Below are 23508 nucleotides of genomic sequence, written 5' to 3'. Positions count from 1 at the left end.
AAAACTCTCTCTCTCTTTCGCTCACTCGCTCTCTCTTGCCGGTCACTCCTAAAACTTCCCCCTTTTGCTAAACAACCAAATGTCATGTTTCCATATCATTTTTGATTGGTCGACATGGTACATTTTCCCACCTATAGGGCTTTGGAGCGTGATGTCACGGGAGATGGGCCATGCCCCCTTCCGCCATGACAGTAGGCCAGCCAAAGGATACCATTTCAGCTATGGATCGTACGTGTTGTGTTGTCGGTTGCAACGTTAGATCACACGATCGTGAAGGCAAGAAGCTGGATAACGGGCTCTCTTTTCATCGTTTTCCATCCTGGAGGCAACGTGAGGGATCCCATGTATCCGATATTACTAAACAAAGACGTCAGGCTTGGATTGCAGCGGTGAGACGAGCGGATATCGAGTTCTCTGCAATCCCCAGCTTTTTGTTGGTTTGCTCACGGCATTTTCTTTCCGGTGAGTTCTAAATTAATTCATATCACTCTTGAAAGGCTTTTAGTGTTATTTTCAACGTGCTGCGGTCATAGATAATGAGATAAAACATGCTAATGTGTGATGCTGCAGAACCACATCATGTCGACTGAGTAGCTTATGATTTGGCATTATTGCAGGCAAACCAGCATATGAAATGGATGTAACAAATCCAGACTGGGCACCAACACTGCACATGGGGCATGACGACATACCTGTATCAGACTCGGACCGGCACTCAAGGCGTACGCAACGGAAGCGAAAAAGAGCACCCATCGGAGGTAAACAACCCCCCCCTCTAAAAACATACTAAATTGCTATCACTGTACACTAATCCGCACATAACTTCCAGATGAATCACACACCTGTCATTGGAATATTGGTGTACATTTACCTTATGTCTAATTTTATCTTACAGGCTTTCGTTATGCAGCTGCAGAGTCTGAAGGTGTGCCCCGTGCAGAAGTGATTGATGAAGATCTGACAGAAGACCAACAGCAACATCACAATGTCATGGAGGCAGTGGACAGCAGTTGTGTTGGACAAGTGGAGGTTGAGGTAGCAGCTGCAAATGTGGATATACTGAAGAAATGTAAACCTTTTAAAATGATGACAGATTACAAACTCTCAGCTGTGTCTGTAATCAAACCTCTGTAACTTTGCTTCACTTCAGCAGCATCAGCTCATGTTCACATGTTGATTCATGGTTTGCTTCAGTTTTTGATGGACTGCAGAATATTTTGAAGGTTATCTGCTATAAAAAGCCAGAACAGGAAAATCTGCTTCATGTGTTTCTGTTTGATCCTCAGTGACTTTGACACAAAGGCCTCTGCTGTGATGATCACACCTCTGATCAAGTCTCACAGTGTCAGCTTTGTTTTTATACATATGGATATGTGCTGATAAATGATCAGAGTTATAATATTTCCCACTGCCTGCTGTGTGCCGTGACCTTTGACCTGCTAAAGACAGTCAGCTGTGGATTATTCATTGTTGTGTCTGATACTTAGAACTGTGAGGAAGAACACTACACAGTTAATCAGGGTCCCCTCTCTCTGAATCAGGAAAGGTGGGCAGGCCGCGTGTGGGCCGCGGGCCATACGTTGAGTCTCACTGTTTGAAATGTGAACATTGTTCTGCTGCAGTCAATGGACTAAACCAGAGAAGAAGAAAACAGACTTTACCATGAAGATCCTCAGTGTGGATCAGTATAATATCAGCCTGATGTCTGCAGTTTAGTGTCAGCACAACTTTCACATCATATTCATCTCAGCACAACTAAAACATGCTGACTGACCTCAGAGTTTCAAGTCCACATCCTGGACTCTCCAGGAAACCACACAGATGCTTCACTCCTGAATCCTGCAGCTTGTAGTTGATGCTCAGGTCCAGCTGTCTCAGATGGGAGGGGTTGGACTTCAGTGCTGCTGCCAGATAATCACAGCTGATCTCTGACAAACCACAGTTGATCAATCTGTATAAAGAATGAAAGATGTAAGCTTATTAGACAAAGTGTGAGCTTGAAATCATTCAGTGTTTCATCATCTGTTCAGAGCTGAAGAAGGTTCAGAATGTAGAAGTTTAGAAAATGGAAACTCCAAACAGCTGACAGAGTTCATACGCCTTTGTCAGGGTCAAATTCAAGCAAGACCATGTGAAAATTAAAACACATCATCCTAGGTGAACTTAAACACCTTTGTTCCCCTTTTGTTAAGACATAGAAAAGTACACCACACAAAAATACTGCAAAAGGAAACGGTCGCCTTATATACATAGTGTATAAACTCAAAATGCACATTTCACTTCAAATTAAGATTAAGGCTTTGAACAGATCACATAGTTCAGTTCAACATATAAGACTTTAAGAATGCACAAGCATCTACTTAAAATCTATTTAATTTATCATCCATGATATTATTTTGTACAATTCCAATGTATTTTGTTCATCTCCCTTAAATAAACAGGCAGTCTTAAAGTATGAAATATTCATATACAAACACATATAAATGTGTGTACTGTCTCAGTGGCTGATAGTACCCCACAGGCCTCAGTGTGAGCTTGAAGACATTTATAATGTTTAAGTAGTTTAATGTGCAGGTGCTGACGATAAACACATTTTGAATGAAAGCCGGGGAACTTTGGTAGCACAGAAACAAGTGGCTATTCTTTGTGACTATATGGATCACTCACAATACCATTATTTCACACAAAGGCACCAAATTAATACTCAAAAAAGCTGCAGCAATACACACAAATATAAACAGTACTTGGTGACTGTTAAGTCTAATTGTTGAATGTTGCCATTGTGTTTCTTAAATTTGTACAGTCTTAGTTCAAGCAGTAGGATCAAAGCCATTCCTTTGATCCTGGCCACCTCTCCAACCACTCTGTGCTGGGGGAGGTTTTATTGTAGATACATCCTATCTGGAAGATCTGTTTCTTTTGATGTAAACTTCCTGGGTTTACGACTCTTTGGTCAGCAGGAGGTCTGACACACACACACACACACACACACACACACACACACACACACACACACACACACACACACACACACTCTTACAGAAGTTCACACATATACATAAAATGCTTTGTCTTAGAACAAAGGGGGCGTGGCTTTGTTCTGACGTGTTTTGTGTGAACTGTCTCCCAATAAAAGGTAGCAGGAGGTCAGATCTGTGGTCATTTTCGTGGTGGACACAGACGAGGCCTCCCTTGCGCAAATAATCGATCCATCGACTGTCTTGTTTTCTTCATGATGAATAAGTCTCTAGAATTAGCGGGGCTTGTGGAAACACAGACCCAACAGTGACAACTTTGCTTTTAGCCTTTAACCCTTCTTGACTACTTTTGATGTGGCCTCTATATTTTACCTTTAAAAACAGTTTATCTTGCCAATCTGTTATTTTCTCATTTTGACCAACTGTATCAGCACAATTTATCTAAATTCAGACAAAATTTAAAATACACGTAGAAAGTGATATTTTGACTGTAAAAACCACACACATGTTTAACGAATCATCTTCATAACTTGAAATGCAAATAGAGATTGTACATTTTTAAAAATACGCACACGTTTTGCAAACAACAAAGTTATATGGTACTATTTACCAAAAAATGCAGCCAAGGCTCAGACGTTTTTCATATAATCATTTCAAACTATTTACAGAACAATCAGGTGTCAAACAATAGTTTGTGTCACTCTAACACATATGAGAACAGCACAGGGATAAACCTGCAGGTCTGACAGCAGGTGTGTCACTCAGCGTTTACACTGCAATCTGCCTTTGTTGGCTTTAAGGCAGCAACTGTGACGATCACTAGTAGAACTGACACACAAAACAAAACAACAGCTACACACTAAATACACAAGACAACAAACTAACTTGAGACCAAACACGGTAAACGTCACAAATCTCTCACGTATCAAAACTCTCTCTCTCTTTCGCTCACTCGCTCTCTCTTGCCGGTCACTCCTAAAACTTCCCCCTTTTGCTAAACAACCAAATGTCATGTTTCCATATCATTTTTGATTGGTCGACATGGTACATTTTCCCACCTATAGGGCTTTGGAGCGTGATGTCACGGGAGATGGGCCATGCCCCCTTCCGCCATGACAGTAGGCCAGCCAAAGGATACCATTTCAGCTATGGATCGTACGTGTTGTGTTGTCGGTTGCAACGTTAGATCACACGATCGTGAAGGCAAGAAGCTGGATAACGGGCTCTCTTTTCATCGTTTTCCATCCTGGAGGCAACGTGAGGGATCCCATGTATCCGATATTACTAAACAAAGACGTCAGGCTTGGATTGCAGCGGTGAGACGAGCGGATATCGAGTTCTCTGCAATCCCCAGCTTTTTGTTGGTTTGCTCACGGCATTTTCTTTCCGGTGAGTTCTAAATTAATTCATATCACTCTTGAAAGGCTTTTAGTGTTATTTTCAATGTGCTGAGGTCATAGATAATGAGATAAAACATGCTAATGTGTGATGCTACAGAACCACATCATGTCGACTGAGTAGCTTATGATTTGGCATTATTGCAGGCAAACCAGCATATGAAATGGATGTAACAAATCCAGACTGGGCACCAACACTGCACATGGGGCATGACGACATACCTGTATCAGACTCGGACCGGCACTCAAGGCGTACGCAACGGAAGCGAAAAAGAGCACCCATCGGAGGTAAACAACCCCCCCCCCCCTCTAAAAACATGCTAAAGCCAACAGGAAGCAGCTTCAAACAAACACAACAAGAGAAAAAACTCTGAATGTTTCACATTAAAGTCGTACATTTATCATAAAAACAGGACAAAGACTTGAAAAAGTCGTGTTTTTCCTTCCAGGAACCACAAGGCTTCACTTTTAAAGGTGAAGTGTGAAAGAAATGGACATATTTGAAGTCCAACACCTTTTTCCAGTCACATTATTAAAGCAGACAAACTACAAGCTCATTTTCATTCCAACAAGTCATCTTCTGACCTGGACTAACAACACTGGTCTCTATGTGCAGCTGGCTGTGAGACCAGTGCTCAGGGAGCGTCTACAAAGTGCAACACTGAAAGAACATCGCACACTAGCTGTGTCCCAAAACGTCGGCTGCATCCTTCGGAGGACCCGGTATTCGCGGTCTACGTGGGCCGGGTCCTTCAAAGACCGAAAAGGCTGGAAGTGCGAGGCTGTGAAATGGGACGGTCTAGCCTTCAGATTTGCGTCACCGCTGTGTTGGTGGAGTTTAATAAACTCGGCCGTCTGCTCCTTGCTATCTAAAATATAACAGGACACTGGCGTAAATTCTCGACCGTCTCACACTTCTGTTTAATCAGTTTCCTGTTTAACGTTTATTCAGCTGTGTGAAAATCCCGGAGGAACTTTGATCTCAGCCAAACCGATTTACTCCGGAACAAATAAAACACAGAAAAAAGGCAAACAATTACATTTTTAAGTTATCCGAGTGACTTATATATCGTGTTTCACCTGAGTAGCGAAAGAGCGGGGTCTGAAAACGATGAAGCTGGGCGTCCGCTGCTCTCGCCGGCTGGAATGACCATTGAACCCCCCGGCTTGCTAGCGAGCGGGTGGGTAACAGACGTCTCCGAAAACGTCGGCACACTTTTGCAAATATGTGATGTCTTGATAAACCAAGCAGATATTTGAAGTTTACACAGCTACTTTCTCGCCTGAAAATATGTTAAAAGTTTATTTTGTGACCCAGAAAGATTAATAAGAGTAATTTGAAAACTTAGTAGCAGCCGCCATTGTTGGCAGCTGAAATTTGGCTGGGCCGCGCTATGAATTCTGGGATATGGTGGGCCACGAAGGACACACCCGACGAATCCTTCAAATTCGGGGAAATGAAGGACGCATTTGTCGGGCACATTTGAAGGAGTCGACAAATACGGACAGCCTTCATCGCCTGGCTGTGACGTAATCGGCCTTCAAATGCAGCCTCTGGAGGATGCAGCCGACGTTTTGGGACACAGCTACTAATTTGCTTCCATCATCCAACCTGAAGAGGAAACAGAGACGCCTCCCCTTCAAAGTAAAAGCTGCTCCTTTTGGACACAGTATCAAAGAAAGTCTACAGTATAACATAGAAAAGACAGAACAAAGTTTTGGTTGTTTTTAAATTGTGCAGAAATGAAACTACACTAAGCTCAATTATGTGACAGACATTTCATCCCATGTCAGTTTGGCCTCATCCTGGGCCGGATTATCCAGCACACACTCTGACCACAGGCCCAGGGGCCACGCACAGCTGGGCTCCATCCAAGAGAGAGGAAACAAACCAACACAATAATAAAAAGCACCATGTGATCTTCTTACATCTTCAAGACAAACATAGTAAAAACATGAGCATATTTGTTTCCTGATAAAATGATGTGACAGGTAGAACAGAGTAAAGTGGTGGTGTTACAGCCTTTCTCCCCTCTGCTGTCGAGGCTGTTAGTCTCTCCCAAACTCAGCTACAGGACTTCCAAATGAATGAAAGCAGCAGAAGTGGCTTTACAAATGAAAGAGGAGAAGAAGAGGAGAGGGAGGCCACCCTGACCATCACTCCAGCTGAAAACATCACACTTCCATTAAAGTTGGTGAGGAAATGTTGAGCAGGATGAGCTGCTGGCTAATCTGGAGGCTGTAGCAGCAGCTCACAGTCACAGTGGGTTTCCACTCATGAAAAAGCTCTGGCTGCTTCATTTCTCATCTCATATCAGAGACTTTAATGCTTCACTGAAGCTGTACTGTGATGCTTCCATATTCCAGTGAGGCCTCCATAATGATTTCAGCTGTTCTGTACACACACTGTGTGCCCTGTATGGCTCAAAGTCTCTGCAGCCTGTTTTTATCTGCTATCATCAGATCTTCATCATCCTCATTCACATCCCTCACACACTCTACAGCCTGGTCAGCACTGACTTCATCTTCACTGACTGATGGAGCACAACATGAACCTGTGGAGGCTGAAACACTGTCCTGTCAAACATCTCCCCGTCACCACTCCACTTCTGTCAGCCTTTAAATGAACCCTGCTCAAGTCTGTCACTTCTGTTTGGAGCCAAAAGAGGTTAAAGATTATGCCACTACATTGTTGTCTAGAAAATATTAAAGTGTATTTGGTGACACACAAAAAAGGGTAAAAGTATAGTTTGGGTCCACACATGTCCAAACCCTGGTGTGTAGGCCTACTTAGTATTGAGAAAAGCCCACTAAAAGAACGCCCACCAGACCAAAGCAATGGTTTTGACTTGATCAGCATTAACCCCGCCCCCTGACTTTGATGGGTGAAGCTGACAAATAAAATGTATTTATGAACAGCGATGCAGGGCCAGGAGTAGCAACGTGAATTAAATAAATACATCATTAAATAATTCATTAAATGTGTCAGTAAAATAATTAAAATAGAAAACAAACCAACAAAATATGTAATTAACTAATTTGAATTGTACATAAATACTTAATGAATTATTTTAAATGAAATTAACCGATAATTCATTGTGATTTTGTTTTGTGTTTTGATGAGCTAATAATCAGCTCTCTTTTTCTCATTGTTGTTCTAAGCCGCTTATCCAAAGGTAAGGCACTACCTGTTGAATTATTTCCAAAGTGTGCCAAATTGGACATTACAAATTAAAGTCTACTCACTGAAATTACTGGGGAATGTCTGCTTTGATTTTGATGAGAATCTCATGACAGTACTGAGGATTTAATGCAGTTGGACTGCTAAAAATGATTGAATGCGGTTGGACCGCTAAAGGATTTAATACGGTTGGACCGTGGAAAGCAGTTGGACTGCTGAGTGATTTTAGTATATTAGGGAATTTGGTTATTGTTTGGGGTGGAGCCCGTATTGGTTATAAGGTTGGACCTGCTTCAGTCTTACACTTTTTTGGCTGTTTTACTGTTGTTCCAAAGTATTATTAATTATTCAAGAACGTCAGTTGGACTGATAGGAAGCGCAGTGCTCAGAGGTAACGCTTGCCAATGCCAAGGACGCTTAGGCATTGTCCTCGAAGAGGGATAGTCAGTTGGTCACTGTGGAGCTTGGGGCACTCCAGAATAACTAGGAGTTAGAGTCTCCTTACCGTTTGGAACGGTAGTCTGCGCTTTTTTGGCCAGCAGAAGTTGGACTTCGGGCGTGTAACTTTAACTTAAAACTTCGGGGTAAGCCTTGGCTGTGAAATGCCAAAAATAGAGCTTCAGGCAAAGTTTGGGTTGGTTGACGCTTTTAAATTGAGTTAGGGATTTTAGAGATGAGGCCAGAAACTGTTGGACAGATACTGGTTAATTGATCACAAAAAAGTTGGACTTTATCGGTTGGACCGTTAACTTAAATTTGTCGAAATTGTTTAGGCGCTAAAGCTGACAGATGTGACAGTGGTTGTAAATATAAGACGTCTTTGTAATATAAAATAAGAGATCTCTGTGTGAAAGGAGTCTGAGGCAGTGCTGGAGCTATTTTTAGACTGTGTGTGTGTGAGTGTGAAAATGCAAATTAGTCAGCAGTGAACTGTTTAAACCACAGTTGGTTTTACAAATACTGCTGCAAACATTGTTGAGTGTGTGTTTAAGACGCCATTTATGTTCATTAGAGGGCTATAAATAAAGTTTTGAGTTGCTGTAGTGGATGTATAGTAATTGACTGAGTTTTGATATATAAATATAGTGAGTGCACTGTATATATTTAAGACTAACATATTACTTTTAGGAGTAACCTCTCATCAGCAATAAATGCTGGTGTGTTTTATTTTTTCTATTCTATGTGTGTGCTGTGAGAATTAATAGAGGTTTCAATTGTTTTCTTTGACTTGCTCTTTCTGATTATGAAAGGCATGTCTGAAATACTCTTAGGAAAGCGTGTTGTGAGTATATTCCTCAACTCTTGTCACAGTTTAAGTGTGTGAATGCTGTGAGTAGCAGGTTTTGAGTGATTGGGTGTGATTTGTACAAAATAATAAATAATAATAACACTATGAAAGTTGATAGTAGAGTGAGTGCAGAAGTGGAAGTGTGAGAGAAAAGGCGGTGTGTGTGTGAGACGATCTGACAAACGCAAAGAATTTAGTATATTTAGAAGTGTGTGCGTGAAATAAGGGTGAATTGTTTTAGATCAAGACTTAGTAAAACAAGAGTTTTATTAGCCTGTAAAAAAAACAAAACAGGAGAGATAGAAACAGAAAATATGGTTCTGAGCAGCTGCAAGGTTGACAGGAAATGGTGTGTGTGACAGGAACTTTGCATGCCCATAAAAGGAACTGACTGTGACAAGTGAGCACACAGAGAGAGAAACATACGAGTTAAACTCCAGGCAGATGAAGCAAATGGAGGTTTTAAGAAAAGAAATGAAAAGGATATTAATTGTATGCTTTAGTGTGTCAATACAGGTGGACTTCTTTCAACCTAGAATCTTGAGTACAAAACCATTGATTAACAGAATTGGGAGGAAAACAGGCCAGATTTTGGCTTAAAATTTTACAGCTTGACCTCCCACTTGTCCCGATCCTGAGAAGAAGCTCATAGGACAGTTAATCTCCTGATGAAGACCGACAGAACATCGTGGACTTCAAGAATTAACAGCAGGCAAAAGACAGTGCAACTGAAACTACACTGACGATACCAGCAGCAGCATGGAAGAAAAGCACGTGATGGAAAATGCACGGTGAACTGCAGGCTGGTAAGAACAGTGTGACATAACTGTTTAAAGACACTGAATGGGATATTTTGCCAGGCTGGGATTTAATCTAAAAGGAAAATACTGAAAAGAGCAACGGAGAAGAAACAGAGAAGAAACAGACTGTGTTTGCTGGGGATCACAAGACAACAAAGGACACTAAGAGAAGGGCACAGGGGCCAGTGGGAAGGTGAAGCCCAGACGAGTTCGACTGCGAGAATAGAGGGTACAATTGGGTTGAAATTGAAGCCGGAACTCAGGATGGTTTAGGGATGTCCACGTCACAAACAAAGAGGTAAACAAAAAGAAGGTAAAATAAAGAGAGAAAATAACTGACAATTACATTAATGAATAGAAGACACACATACAGATATTACATAGATTTATTTTTAGGATAAAGGGGAGAGCTTATACGTAGAAATGACTTTTTATACATATTGCATTTTGTGCCTTTAAGGGAGTTGTGGCTCAATTCGTCTCTTGTGGGTCACGAGCCTTTGGCTAGCGCTATGATTAGCCAATCTACTGTGAGGATGATATGAGTTATTGAAGGATTGCACACGCTTACAGACATATAGAGTCCATAAACACACATGACAGTATTGATTCCAGGCAAAAGGCCTCAAATTAATTTAGCGTTTAACTGAACTTGAGCTGACCCTGTAACAAGTGACAGAAAAGAGGAACTGAATAGGAGTTTCTTGCTTTAGAGAAGGACCAAAGGAAGGAAAGCATATATTTTGGTTAAGTCTGATAAACTAGAATGAGAAGGTATTGTTACATCAAAGGAGCAAGATGAAATAAAAAGGCTATACCAAAAACAGGTTATAACATAGGAAATGTGAGTTTTAAAATGAAGTTAGTGTTAACACACAGGAGTTGTTTCAAGGCAGCGTTTAGCTGTGATAAAATGTATGCAGGAGTAATTGCTTATATGTTTAAACTTAATTGATTAAAGTGGTTGTTTTTTTGGATCTTTTAGTAGAATAGGCGCTTATAATGATTTTCTTGTGAAAGGAGATTCTAGGTCAGAGTGGAGGCCTTGCAGCAGCGAGACTTCTGTGTACAGGATGTTGATGATTAGATAAGGCAAGCAACAGGAAACGCACGCAGGGACGTGAAAGCAGCGTTTTAAGAGTTTTAAAATGATGAGTAACGTTGAAGAATATATATAAATACAAGTCAATAAGTCAAGAAGATAATTAGGATCAGGCTTTTGATTAAAGAGTCCCAAAGATGATAAGTTAGGGAGGTGCAGGAAAAGGTGTTTGGTTTGCTTTACAGAAGATCTCGGCGACCACAGGGGGGTGAGGATCCTGGAGGCCCGAGGCATGATGGACCACAAGAGAGGGACGCAGAAAAAACCTAATCTTACGCATGGAGTGTTCTCGAGGGGGAGCTGGTGTTTATTACTGGACCACTTAGATGACATGAGGTTGTCTGATTTGCTGAGCCAGAGGACGGCTAGAGAGGGTCAGAGCGGGAGTGGTGACCCCGATGTCCATGATGCCATGGATGGACATGGAAGCAGCTGAGTGGGCTGAGGAGTGACCCAACACAATGTATTGTGACCTCTGGTGTTCCAGAGGTCGAGAGAGGGAGTATTGAGATTGGAGAGATATTTTGCTGCTATTGTTAATAATCATCATCATTACCATTGCATTAATAATATAATCTACAGAATTGATATTGCATTCAGATGTTTAAACAGTGTGTGTCTTTCAGAAAGACTAAGTTGCAGGCTGACAGGAAGTTGCAGGTTTGAGACACACACTTAGTTAAAGAGAATCATTTATAGGTGGAAGTTTAATCATGTTTTGCTCGGGGTTGCAAAAGAGCAGTTTGTCGCAGAACTGCTGCTGATGTGTCAAGATGATAAGCGAGCATCCGGCAGTGACAGGAAGTACCTGCCATGAAGATAGGAGATAATGTTCTTTTAAACTGTGTTAAAAGTCATTGTGGTTTTGATTTGACGTATGCATATATTCTGTTTGTGACGTATGAGGGGGCGTCATTAAATTCAAGCCCTGATGGTATAAAATATCTGTTTATGCTTTGATTAAGTCGGAGATCAGCCCGGTCTGCGAACGGAGCTGGTCTTCCCACGCGTGTATTTCATTAAAATCGTTTGACCAAGTTCTGGACGATGGTTGTTTGTACTCTCCTTCCCCAATATTTGAACCTTAACATTAGTTTACTCAAAATAATTTTAAGACATCAATATTAAAGGTTAAGTTATGATAATGAATACATGCAACTATAACTGATGACATAAGAATTTGGATTTTTTAAGCTAAAGCGAAGGTGCTGACTCACTTGGCATGTTACTCTCAAATCCTCCCTAATAACAAGAACATAATTACACTTTAGCCACAAGAGGGCAGCAGCATTAATACAAGTCACGTGTATATAAAGGTACAGTGATTATATTACAGTGATTTTGACAAAAACAAAACAGAAGTTCATGGCAGTGTGTTTTCCATAACATACCAACCAAATTAAATAATAAAAACTTCATAACTTACAGAACTTTTTTAGAGGCTTTGACCACTGGCAGCAGCCTCAGAAGAGCCTCCTCTGAAGCAGAGTATTTCTTCAGGTCAAACACATCCAGATCTTTTTCTGATGACAGTAAGATGAAGACCAGAGCTGACCACTGAGCAGGAGACAGTTTATCTGTGGAGAGACTTCCTGATCTCAGGGACTGTTGGATCTCCTCCACTAGAGAACGATCATTCAGTTCATTCAGACAGTGAAACAGATTGATGCTTTTCTCTGCAGACAGATTCTCACTGAGCTTCTCCTTGATGTACTGAACTGCTTCTTGATTGGTCTGTGAGCTACTTCCTGTTTGTGTCATGAGGCCTTGCAAACGAGTTTGATTAGTCTTCAGACCCAAGAGAAAACGAAGGAACAAGTCCAGGTGTCCATTGGGGCTCTGTAAGGCCTTGTCCACAGCACACTGGTAGAAGTATTTCTCTGTCTCAGAGCTTGTTTGTTGTTTTTCCAGCTGATTGAGTCCAGAGTTGATGAAGGTCAGGTGGACATGAAGAGCAGCCAGAAACTCCTGAACACTGAGATGAACAAAGCAGAACACCTTGTCCTGGTACAGTTGTTTCTCCTCTTTAAAGATCTGTGTGAACACTCCTGAGTACACTGAGGCTGCTCTGATATCGATGCCACACTCTGTCAGGTCTGGTTCATAGAAGATCAGGTTTCCTTTCTGCAGCTGATCAAAAGCCAGTTTTCCCAGTGACTCAATCATCTTCCTGCTCTCTGGACTCCAGTGTGGATCTGTCTCAGCTCCTCCATCATATTTGATCCTCTTGACTTTGGCCTGAACCACCAGGAAGTGGATGTACATCTCAGTCAGGGTGTTGGGCAGCTCTCCTCCCTCTCTGGTTTCCAGCACATCCTCCAGAACTGTAGCAGTGATCCAGCAGAAGACTGGGATGTGACACATGATGTGGAGGCTTCGAGCTTTCTTGATGTGGGAGATGATCCTGCTGGCCTGCTCCTCATCTCTGAATCTCTTCCTGAAGTACTCCTCCTTCTGTGGGTCAGTGAACCCTCTGACCTCTGTCACCATGTCGACACACCAAGGAGGGATCTGATTGGCTGCTGCAGGTCGTGTTGTTATCCAAAGGCGAGCAGAAGGGAGCAGGTTCCCTCTGATGAGGTTTGTCAGCAGCTCATCCAATGAGGTGGACTTTCTGGTTTCTGTCAGGATTTTAGTTTTGTTGAAGTCCAAATTAAGTCGACACTCATCCAGACCATCAAGTATGAACACAACCTGGAAGTCTTCAAGCCTGCAGATTCCTGATCCTTTGGTTTCAGTAAAGAAGTGATGAACAAGTTCCACCAAGCTGAACTTTTCCTCTTTCAGCACATTCAGCTCTCTGAAAGTGAATGGAAATATGAACTGGATGTCCTGGTTGGCTTTGTCTTCAGCCCAGTCCAGGCTGTATTTCTGTGTTAAGACTGTTTTCCCAATGCCAGCCACTCCCTTTGTCAGCACTGTTCTGATTGGTTCGTCTCTTCCTGGTGAGGCTTTAAAGATGTCTTCTTGTCTGATTGTTGTTTCTGGTCTGTCTGGTTTCCTGGATGCTGTTTCAATCTGTCTGACCTCATGTTCATCATTGACCTCTGCAGTCCCTCCCTCTGTGATGTAGAGCTCTGTGTAGATCTGATTCAGGAGGGTTGGGCTTCCTGCTTTAGCGATGCCCTCAAACACACACTGGAACTTCTTCTTCAGTTGGGCTTTAAGTTCACGTTTACAGAGTGGAGCAAATATTTCTGAAGGTAAGAAATTCAGAAAAAAATATTATATAATAAATATCATAGCCTTTCAGTACCCTGAAAGGATGAATGTCTATTGGTCCATTTCTTGAGCTATTAGGAAAGATCAATATTCAGTCTTTAGAGAAATTCTCTTACTGCTCTGCAGATGGTCAGCCATCTCATGCTGCTTAAGTCTCCTCAAGAAGTGGAGTGTGATCTTCAGAAATGCTTCTCTGCAGCTCTTTCTTTCATCTTCATCCTCACCTTCAAACATCTCCTCATCCTCCATCTGGCTCTTTAAAGTTTCTGGGTGATCTGGACTCAGAAGCTTCTGGATCTTCTTCAGCTCGTTCTTCACAAACATGGTGATGTTGTCCTCCAGCCGCTGGAAAAGAAGACTATATGAATTACCCAGTGGTAAATGGACTGGTTCTTATATAGCTCTCTTTGATACTCTGTGCACACAAAGCATTTATACAACATGCCTCATTCAACCAAGCACATTGTTCTATGCTTAAATACTTTCTTTCACACTCTGATGGATGCATCAGAGGGCAGCTTGGGTTTAGTACGTTACCCAGTACATTTGCCAGCCAGGGTTTGATTCACAAACCTAACTAGTAGCTGACCTGCTCCCCTCCTGAGCTACAGTCACCCCAATCTGACTGAAATCATGGAGCCCAAACTCTGACTTATGTTGGACACACTGACAATCCTCTGGTCCACAAAGTGCAGCATAGAGGTGACTGAAAAGAACAAATGTAAACGTAGTACTACAAACCATAACCACAGAGTCCAGGTGTGTTTGATGCTGCTGTGCAGACTGACCAGTGGAAACCTCTGCTCTCTGCTGGTCCACTCTGTGGAGGAGTAATGTATAATTAGCTCATGTTATGTCTGTCCACACACAGACACAAGCTAAAGGTCCATGAAGTGATGTTTGGATGGGTTCAGTCAATCAGATGACTGTCATGGTGGAGCTTTGCTAGTCCTGCTGATCCCACTGAGAATTAACAACTCAGTTTCCAGATGTCTGTAGTTTTCTGCTCAGTTTCTTTAGTCCCAACAGCTCTTACCATCTCCTGCATAAAGCTTTCCCTGCATGCTCAGATGCCCTGGAACAAGGTGCTCTCTTTATATCAGTGACTGGTTTAAAGGGATAACTTGCAGTGCTCGCCAAACTTTGTGTCAGCAAAAGTAGTTCTAATGTTTCTTACATTTATTACATTTTTACATTTTTACACACACAAATCAATGAACGCAAAAACATAAACTTTCCAGATATTTTGTTTCACAATGTTACAAAACTCAGTTCACAACTACACAGTCTGATTTACAAGTACAAAATATTTATGACCACAGTTTGAGCCGATGTATGTCCCGAGTCTGTGGACTCAGTAGTTTTGTTTTGATTGTTATTGTCTTTTGTTACAATTTCATTCTGATTAAGATTTTCTAGTTCTGAGGTTTTGGTTTCTGTGTTCCCTCTGTACTGTGTTAGTATTGTGTCTCTGTGTTCACTTCCTGTTTTATTTTGACAGTGCCATGTCCTATGTTAGTGTGTCTACTTTTGCTTCCCCTTGTCTGGTTATGTCCAATGAATCCTGCTGTGTCTCCCTTTTCTCATTCCCTGATGGCTCTTTTGTGTATATGAGCCCTTTGTTTTCTCCTGCTTGTTGCTGGTTCGTCTGTGTTGTCTCCCCGTGTCTCCGTTTAAGGTTTCAGGTTAGTTTTGTAGTTTTTTCAGTAGAGGTTATCTTAGCTTCTGCACAGGCCATCTCCACTGCACTTCACCGTTTCAATAAAGCTCACTCACTTCACAGCAGTGTCTGCATCTTGGGTCCTTTATTAAATTCAACATGGCTCGCCCCGCTAGCCGGGACATAAGATGTGAAAACAATATCCAAAAAACACGAGAGACAAACAGGAAATAGTTTTAAGGTGCAGGGCCAACAAACTGAGTCTAGCCATGAACTCAGAGTTGATTGAATTAGCATTTTGAATTGGCTGATCTGAGCAATCAAGTCTATGTTCACTTTGAGTTAAGATTATACGTGATTGATGGAAAAGAAAAAAGCCGTCATCAGCAACTGATTCTGATTTAGCAGGTTTTCAAATCTAAACGGTACCCATCCCTAGCTGGCTGTAGTTAAACCTTTACTTAAAAAGCATCCCTAGACCCAGCTGTCTTAGCTAATTATAGGCCAATCTCCAACCTGACAATCCTTGAAAGAGTAGTTGGGGGGCGACAATCAGAGGGGCAGTGTGATGATCTTAGGTTACGAACTACCGCAGTCAAGTCATTAAGGGAAACAGGATCAAACTGCTCTAAGACAGCTGAGCACACAGGAGAAAGACTCGGATCTGAGGCAGCAGTCGGCGAGACAAGAGCCCTAATAGATAGAAGCTTGTTGTTAAAAAATGCTAAAAAGAGTGACGCTGAAAAACTAGTTCATGCATTTATTACTTCCAGGCTGGACGACTGTAATTCATTATTATCAGGATGTCCTAAAAACTCCCTGAAAAGCCTTCAGCTAATCCAAAATGCTGCAGCAAGAGTCCTGACAGGGACTAGAAAGAGAGAGCAGATTTCTCCTGTTTTGGCTTCCCTTCATTGGCTGCTCCTCACATACAAGGTCTTAAATAATCAGGCCCCATCTTATCTTAATGCTGCACCACAACACCTGATCTCTGGTTTCCTCACCTCTTCAATCCCACTTTAATACTTGACTAAACTCATTTTCCTGTTTAGGTGTTGAGGCAAAGCCGCCCATCTACAATGCAGGCAACAGCAAACGGAGCTATTTTTGATTCCCTTTGGGTTTTTTCTACTTTTGTGCTACAAAATGTTCAAGCTGATTAAATTCATTAGAATAAAAGTTCAGATAATTTTCTCATATTAATGTTGGAGGTAGAAATTCAGGTAACTTTGCACAAAAACTGGCAGAAATTTCCTTCAAAGATGGCGTTTTTACTTTAATACTGTGAGTACATTTCAGAGCCTGGACTCTTTTACCTTTACTTGAGTAAAGAAGTTGAATCATTATTTCACCTTTAAGAGGGTATTTTAACACAAACATCAGTCCTTCTACTTAAGTATGTTTGAGACTTTGTTTAATCATCATTTTTAATGATCAAATATAATTATGTTTGTTATTTGTGGATTTTAAATGTCCTTGACAGAGACAGATGATGATCATTATCCTGCACTGTGCTCTCAGGTTTGGTCGAGCTAGCACAAAGAATGGCTATGTTGAACTTCCTCCTGGGATCTACACTAAGAAGTGAGTCCAACATTAGCAGGGTCTCTTTCCTTTATCTGATTCACTTTAGCATTCACAGTCACGTGAAGCTTGTTATTAACTCGATAAGTCAACCCAGGGTTTCAGCTGAGCGCTCACATGAAACACATGGTGTTGACAGCATCTGATCAATCATATTCATGGAGACGTGTATCAGCAACAGAGCAGCTGAGTTTGCAGAAGGAAGTCAAACTAAACCACAGGAACAATATGAGGAGATTACACACATAATAAAATACTAGCAGTAACACAGCTGCTGCAGACAAATCAGTCGTGTGATCGTGTGTGAGAGGAGAAGGACTGTAAAGGAGTTTGGTGTTAAAAGCTGTGTATGAATGTGGGAGACTTTGAAGGGCTTTAAAAAGGCCAATATAAAATAAAAGGCAGCAAAATTGCTGAGTGTGAAAGTCACCAGACTTATCAGACCTCTGTGATTAAGACCTGTAAGAACACCTATTTGTACTTGTTGGCATTATATCAAACACACACGTATATTAAGCCTTTGTTTGAACTCTGGTTGAATTTGTTACTTTCAGACTGTGAAACATCACAGAGGCTGCAGCTGCAGATCTTTTATTCACCTGGAAATTTACTTTAAATGTTAGATGGAAAATGTATTGCTCAGTTTCACCAAAGTAAGAACAAGAATCCATAAACCTTCATAAAGACAAACATCTCCCAGAACATTGAGCTGCTGAAGTGTCACTGAAGGGAAAAACTATTTGTCCTCCTCCATCCAGCAACACCTGAAACACCTGAGTGGAAGCTCCTCCCTACACTGTGTTTGAAGCAAAGCACAAAGGAGACACCTGCTGGAGCAGCTGGAGTCCTACAGACACTCAGCCTCTTCACTACACAAACACCTCCTACAACATCCACTCTTTCCACTCTGACTGCTGTGTTTGTGGAAACACTCCAACACACACCGCTTCACATACCAACATAGAAATGTGTGAAAAAGAGCTGAGCTGATATTAAACATGAGGATTTATTCAAAAACACAGAGTCAGGAACAACATCTAGACACAGATTACCTCTCAGCAGCAGAAGAACAGCCTTTAAAGTTTACACCAACATCCTTCGAGTCGTTGCTCTTTAAGGAAACACAGCTGGGTTCAGGTCCAGGAGATTCTGGCCTCTTATTGATCCTAAAAGAAAAAGAATAAATGTCACAGCTTCATGAGACAGGAAGGAAAAACTGGAAATATTAAATTAAAGACATGATGAACAATCTCATAAAAATAATGTACTTACTCTTTGTCACATAACAGTCTTTTGTTAAATTTTACAACAACATCCTTCGACTCGTTGCTCTTTAAGGAAACACAGCTGGGTTCAGGTCCAGGTTCTGGATTAGTTTCAGGGTTATGTCCAGCTGAGCCTGGTACGCCCCACAGCTCTGGGCTTTAAAACAACACACACAGAGGTATGAGTGTGAATAATGATGGAGCAGTGATGTGAGTGCTGAGCTGTGACATGGAGAAGAGTCATGGACAGTTAGAGATGGTCATCTCACCTCTGAGCTTTGGTCTGGCTCTCATGTTCCCCACACAGAGTGCTTTTAGAGGGAGGGACTCCCTCCTCTCTGTCCTCACACTGATCCATGCTGCTCAGTTCACATCAGCTCACACACACTTTCTACCTTCACCTGCAGAGGAAACACAAATCATTCATGTGCACATCAACTGAGAGCTGCAGAGGTCGTGTCTGATGTGTTGGACTAACATCCATCTGAGACACAGCTTTCATCAGTTCACTACAAAAAGTGTCACAGAGCCCAGTTCAGCCTCCAAATCCTCCATTACTGTAGTCCTACAAAGCAGCAGGTCAAACATGGCTGCAGAGAGCAGCTTTATGTCAGTAACCATGTCCAGGACCGAGCTGACTGCTTACAGAGTTCATACTCTAACTGCTAGCTGCCCTGCTAGCTAAGCTAACTCAGTAACAGTGACTCTGACAGCAGTTACTGTGGAACAGCGGCCGAGCTCAGGACACATTCAGTGTGTTTAGTCTGAGTCCTGGACTCTGATTCAATGGATTCAATCCAGCTCAGAGTTTCATGTGTTCATCAGAATAAAATACATGTACTAATATAACAGAAGTAATGCTCTGAATGCAGGACTGTAATGGAGGATAAATAAGGTTTTTACAGCCTGAAAGAAACATTCAGTTCATATATTTGTAGACAGTGAAGCAGTTTTTAATACTGCAGCTGTTTCCTTCACCTGTGTGTGTGTGAGCCACACCTTCATGTGCTGCTTTAGAAATATGTGGTCTGACTGCTCAGACTGAGTCTAGGAGGAAAGTTCACACGCTGGAGAAAGTTTTGTTCCTACCTTTGTCAGAGTTCAGCTCCAAAGACAAAGAAGACGGAGCTCACAGTCTGTAGATGGTCCTCAGTGTGTGTGTGAAGCACACAGGAGTGTGTTTATGTCAGCAAATCAGTGTGTGTGAAGAGTCTGAGGGAGTGTGTGAATGAGACTCAACACTGAACAGTCCAAGAAAAGCGTCTGGACTTCTTTAAGTTTAACTTAAAGAAGTCCAGACGCTTTTCTTTTTGTCTCCATAATGTCTCCATAATGCTGCAATGTTATCTGCCCCAGAAACACTGTGCAGAAGCTCTGATGGTGACACAGAAAAGTCACAGTGGAGATACTTCTGTCCACCTTTGATTAGACTCATTATAAAAAGGAAACAAAGTTTGAACACAGTCATGTTTCCAGTTCACTGACTTACATTTATTCCATGGACACTCACTCTAACCTGAAGCACAGCTACAACCCAACATTGTTGAGGCCTCATCTCCTCCTTTCCTGACTGTAGAGGTTAAATATGCAACAACCGACAAATAAAAGAATTTGGTTCATTTCAAAGAAATTCACACGGTGACCAAGTAAAGTAACCGTAGTAAAGGAGACAACATCCCGTTGATGGTGGGATTATTTGAAAGATTTGCTTTAGTCACGTCACCAAATGCAGTTGAACCACCCGTGGATCCATGTTTGACCATTCTACCACTCTGAGCTCTGCTTTTGAATCATTTTATTATTATCATCATTCATTTATTCATTCTTTGGAGGGGGGCTATTTCCTAATGCCGCCCTAATAAGCTGATGTTCAAGGGGAAATATAACAGAAACTCTTTCAGTGTTATTCATTAATAAATTAACAGATAAACTGTGAAGAAGAAAAAACTGAGATTTAAAGGAGAGAGTGAGAAACTTGATCATCCATCCTCATAATACATGTTTATCAGTATCTGCTGTGACCATACTGCAGTAATAACTACAAGTCTACATTTCTGTGACTGTTGATCAATCACAGCAGGAATCTGAGCTCATCTCTGCACACAGAGCAGCTTCAGCTCTGGGATAAACTGCTCGCTTCACGTCCTTCTCAGCTCACAGACACTCATCCTGATATTTTCCTTTAACATTTGATGGTATAATTCATCTGAGTTTACACTTTATCTGCATAAATACAGAAAAACAGACCCAAACACCAGAAACCATCAGTTTCACGATCAACGGGAAGTGGCTCAAACGTCACCCTGAACTCCACTCACGGAGTTTCTGTCGCCATTGTAGTTTTTAAAGTCCCGTGATAAAGGCGGGTCTTTCTGTGAATCCGCACGCTCATTGGCTAATAGCTCGAGATTGACACATCGTTATCCAATGAGCGTGCGGGAACTTCCGACATAAAGTTGTTTCCTTTGAAAAACCAAAGTCTGATTATTTTTGCCTCCACTGACGGAGCCTGTTGTTCCCGCCACAGAGACAGTAATGTCAGAGCGGTGTTAACACTCACCCTGCCTCAGCACAGCTCTCACTCTCCTCCTGCTCTCTCACACTAAACGGAGGCTCAGCTAAACTCACTTCCTCTCTACTTACAGGAAACCAGCGCTCAGAGGAGCCGACCGGCCTCACATTTCACCCACAGACACGAACAGCGTGGAATTATTTTATGTCATAAGAAGAAACATATTCATGTTAACACTCACCTGCCTCAGCTCCACCTTCCTCCTCCTGCTTTCACTTTCACTGCTGCTCCCTAAACACAGAGGATGCTGGGACTTGTAGTTGTTTCCTTCCGGTGCGGTCTTCCTCTTTGTTTGTTTGTGTTTGTGTTCAAGTTATTTCGATCATGTAAACATCAACAGAACACGTGAAGCCACACAGAGTTTGTATGTCGAGGTGGGTAGGAGGGTTTGAGGGTTTGGGGAGGGGTCAGAGGGAAGAGGTCTCTCAGTCTTGACAATCCACATTGATGGCATTGCATCTTTCAGCGTGTTTGTGGGTCGATTTGGATGCTCCAGGTGTGAGAGCAGCCACTCAGCCTCTGCTGCAGATGTGTGTCACAAGTTCATCTAGTAGTGAGACGGTGGCGCAAGATGGCGAGTTGAGCAGTCGCACGAATTAGGAGCTCGTTGAACTTGTCCCAGAATTTACTTTGTGTTCGTTATTGTTTCCACTCGAAAGTAGTAAAATGACTGCCCCAAGTATAGTTAAACCTGCTAAATTCAAACTCGACCTCAAAAAACAAGAAACAACATCGCCATGTGATGGAAAGGAAGACAGCAGAGAAGGAACGGATCATGACTACGTAGAAAAAACCTTGAAAAAAGAGTGGACGAGCAGCTAGCTGACCTGAGTGTGCAATGCAAGCAAGCTAGTACGATGCTAGCCAGCCTAGCCAAAGCGGTTCAGTTCAACTCGGAGGAGGTGAAAGAATGTAAACAAAAGGTTAAAGAGTTGGAGAGACGAAACGAGCAGTTGACCAAAGATAACTACGATCTCAAGGAGAGAGTGTGAGAGCAAGAAAGGTACAAAATGAGGTGGTGCCTCCGGATTAAAGGATTAGAAGAGAAAAGAGATGAAGGTGTCAGATCGCTGGTTATTGGAATTCTTGGCAAGATCGCACCTGATATGATATCAAAGCTTGAAGAATCTGTGGATGTGGTGCATAGAGTTGGGAAGAAGATTGAGAACAAGGTCCGACATATCATCATTCTGTTTGCTCTGAGACACGTGAAAGAGGAGATTTGGCGTCGCACCAAAGATTCGACTGTCTGTAAGAACGGCGGTTTCCACTTCGCTGAGGTACTGCCGCGGGAGGACTGGGAAGAGAGGAGGCGGCTGTGGCCGCAAATTGAACAAGCCAGACGGGCTGGGAAACGGGCCTTTTTCCGGGGTCCTCATGGATACATCGAAGGACGGAGGATCATCGACGTTGAATGAAAGACTTGATGTAAGACTGTATACAGTGGAATATTATTAATGGGACAAAAGAGTTCTACTTAAAGTTAAAGGTTATTAGTCACTGAGTTGGTGACAAGTGTTACAATTTAAACTCATGTTTATATATTTTTCTTTTCTTTTTTTTAAAAAAAAGTTATTTTCTTAGCATACTCTTATTATGGTTCACTCAAAAATTTCTTTTGGTTCATTAAACGTTCGGGGTTTGAAGGAAATTGTTAAGAGAAAGGCACTTTTTTTATTTTGCAAGGGGCAAAAATGTCACTGTCTGTTTTTACAAGAGACTCACTCTGTGGATGCCGATGTTACCTTTTGGGCTAATCAGTGGCGAGACAAGATTCTTTTCAGTCGTGGATCTAACAGATCTGGAGGTGTGGCGATTTGTTTTAATAAGTTCCCAGGGGAGATTATAACATATAAAGCTGATAGTGAGGGTCATTGGTCAACTGCAGCTTGAAGAGCGAAGGTATATTTCTAATTGTTACAAATCTTTATGGACATAATAACGAAGGTCAAAATAAACGTCTATTGGAAAATCTAACAAATGTTATTTCAGAGTTTAAAGTTATGTACCCCACAGATTACATCCTAATAGGAGGAGACTGGAACATGACCTCAGATGAATGGATGGACAGATGGCCTCCTCGCTTAGGAAGGAGGCAACAGAATAACATTATTGAGAACTTTTCTAGTGATAATAATTTTACAGACATTTGGAGAAGTTTGAATCCTGGAGTTAAGAATTATTCATGGTTTAAACCTAATGGAGAAAGCAGGTCAAGAATTGATTATTGGTTAGTGAGCGATGACATTTTGAGGTGTACTTCACCATCTAAAATCTCCAAAGCACCCCTATCTGATCACTGTTTCATTGATCTTGTCTTAGAACCAACAAGGATGAAACGTAGTAGCAGGGGATATTGGAAATTTAATGCCAGCCTTTTAAATAAGGACAAGTATTGTGATAAAATTAGACATAAAATTACAGATATAAAAAATGATGACTCAGTAGTGGGTAATATA

At 41.8% G+C, this 23508-nt stretch overlaps 1 protein-coding gene and 1 long non-coding RNA gene across 3 annotated transcripts in view; one reads left to right on the top strand and one right to left on the bottom strand.

Moving 5' to 3' along the window:
• The window catches only part of LOC146676653 (uncharacterized), a 448379-nt gene that overhangs the window by 361175 nt on the left and 63696 nt on the right, over positions 1–23508 (top strand). The window lies entirely within an intron of this gene.
• LOC146676647 (protein NLRC3-like) overlaps positions 12169–23508 on the bottom strand; it is a 145970-nt gene continuing 134630 nt past the window's right edge. The window contains exons 1-2 of one of the 2 annotated variants that reach the window (XM_085402107.1): positions 14085–14497; positions 12169–13943 (exon numbers count right to left, since the gene is read on the bottom strand). In XM_085402107.1, the coding sequence (XP_085258233.1) occupies positions 12169–13943; positions 14085–14292 (1983 nt within the window). In that variant the 5' untranslated portion in view covers positions 14293–14497. Of the gene's footprint in view, positions 13944–14084; positions 14498–23508 lie in introns of those variants that run through there. The other variant, XM_085402106.1, reaches the window with a different exon arrangement.

The sequence above is a fragment of the Rhamphochromis longiceps genome, linkage group LG3 (genome assembly GCF_057381845.1).
Source record: "Rhamphochromis longiceps isolate RC_006_pf linkage group LG3, R_longiceps_female_GT1.1, whole genome shotgun sequence".
NCBI lineage: Eukaryota > Metazoa > Chordata > Actinopteri > Cichliformes > Cichlidae > Rhamphochromis > Rhamphochromis longiceps.
The sequence above is the reverse complement of the archived record's forward strand: the minus strand, read 5'-3'. Positions and strand labels throughout refer to the sequence as shown.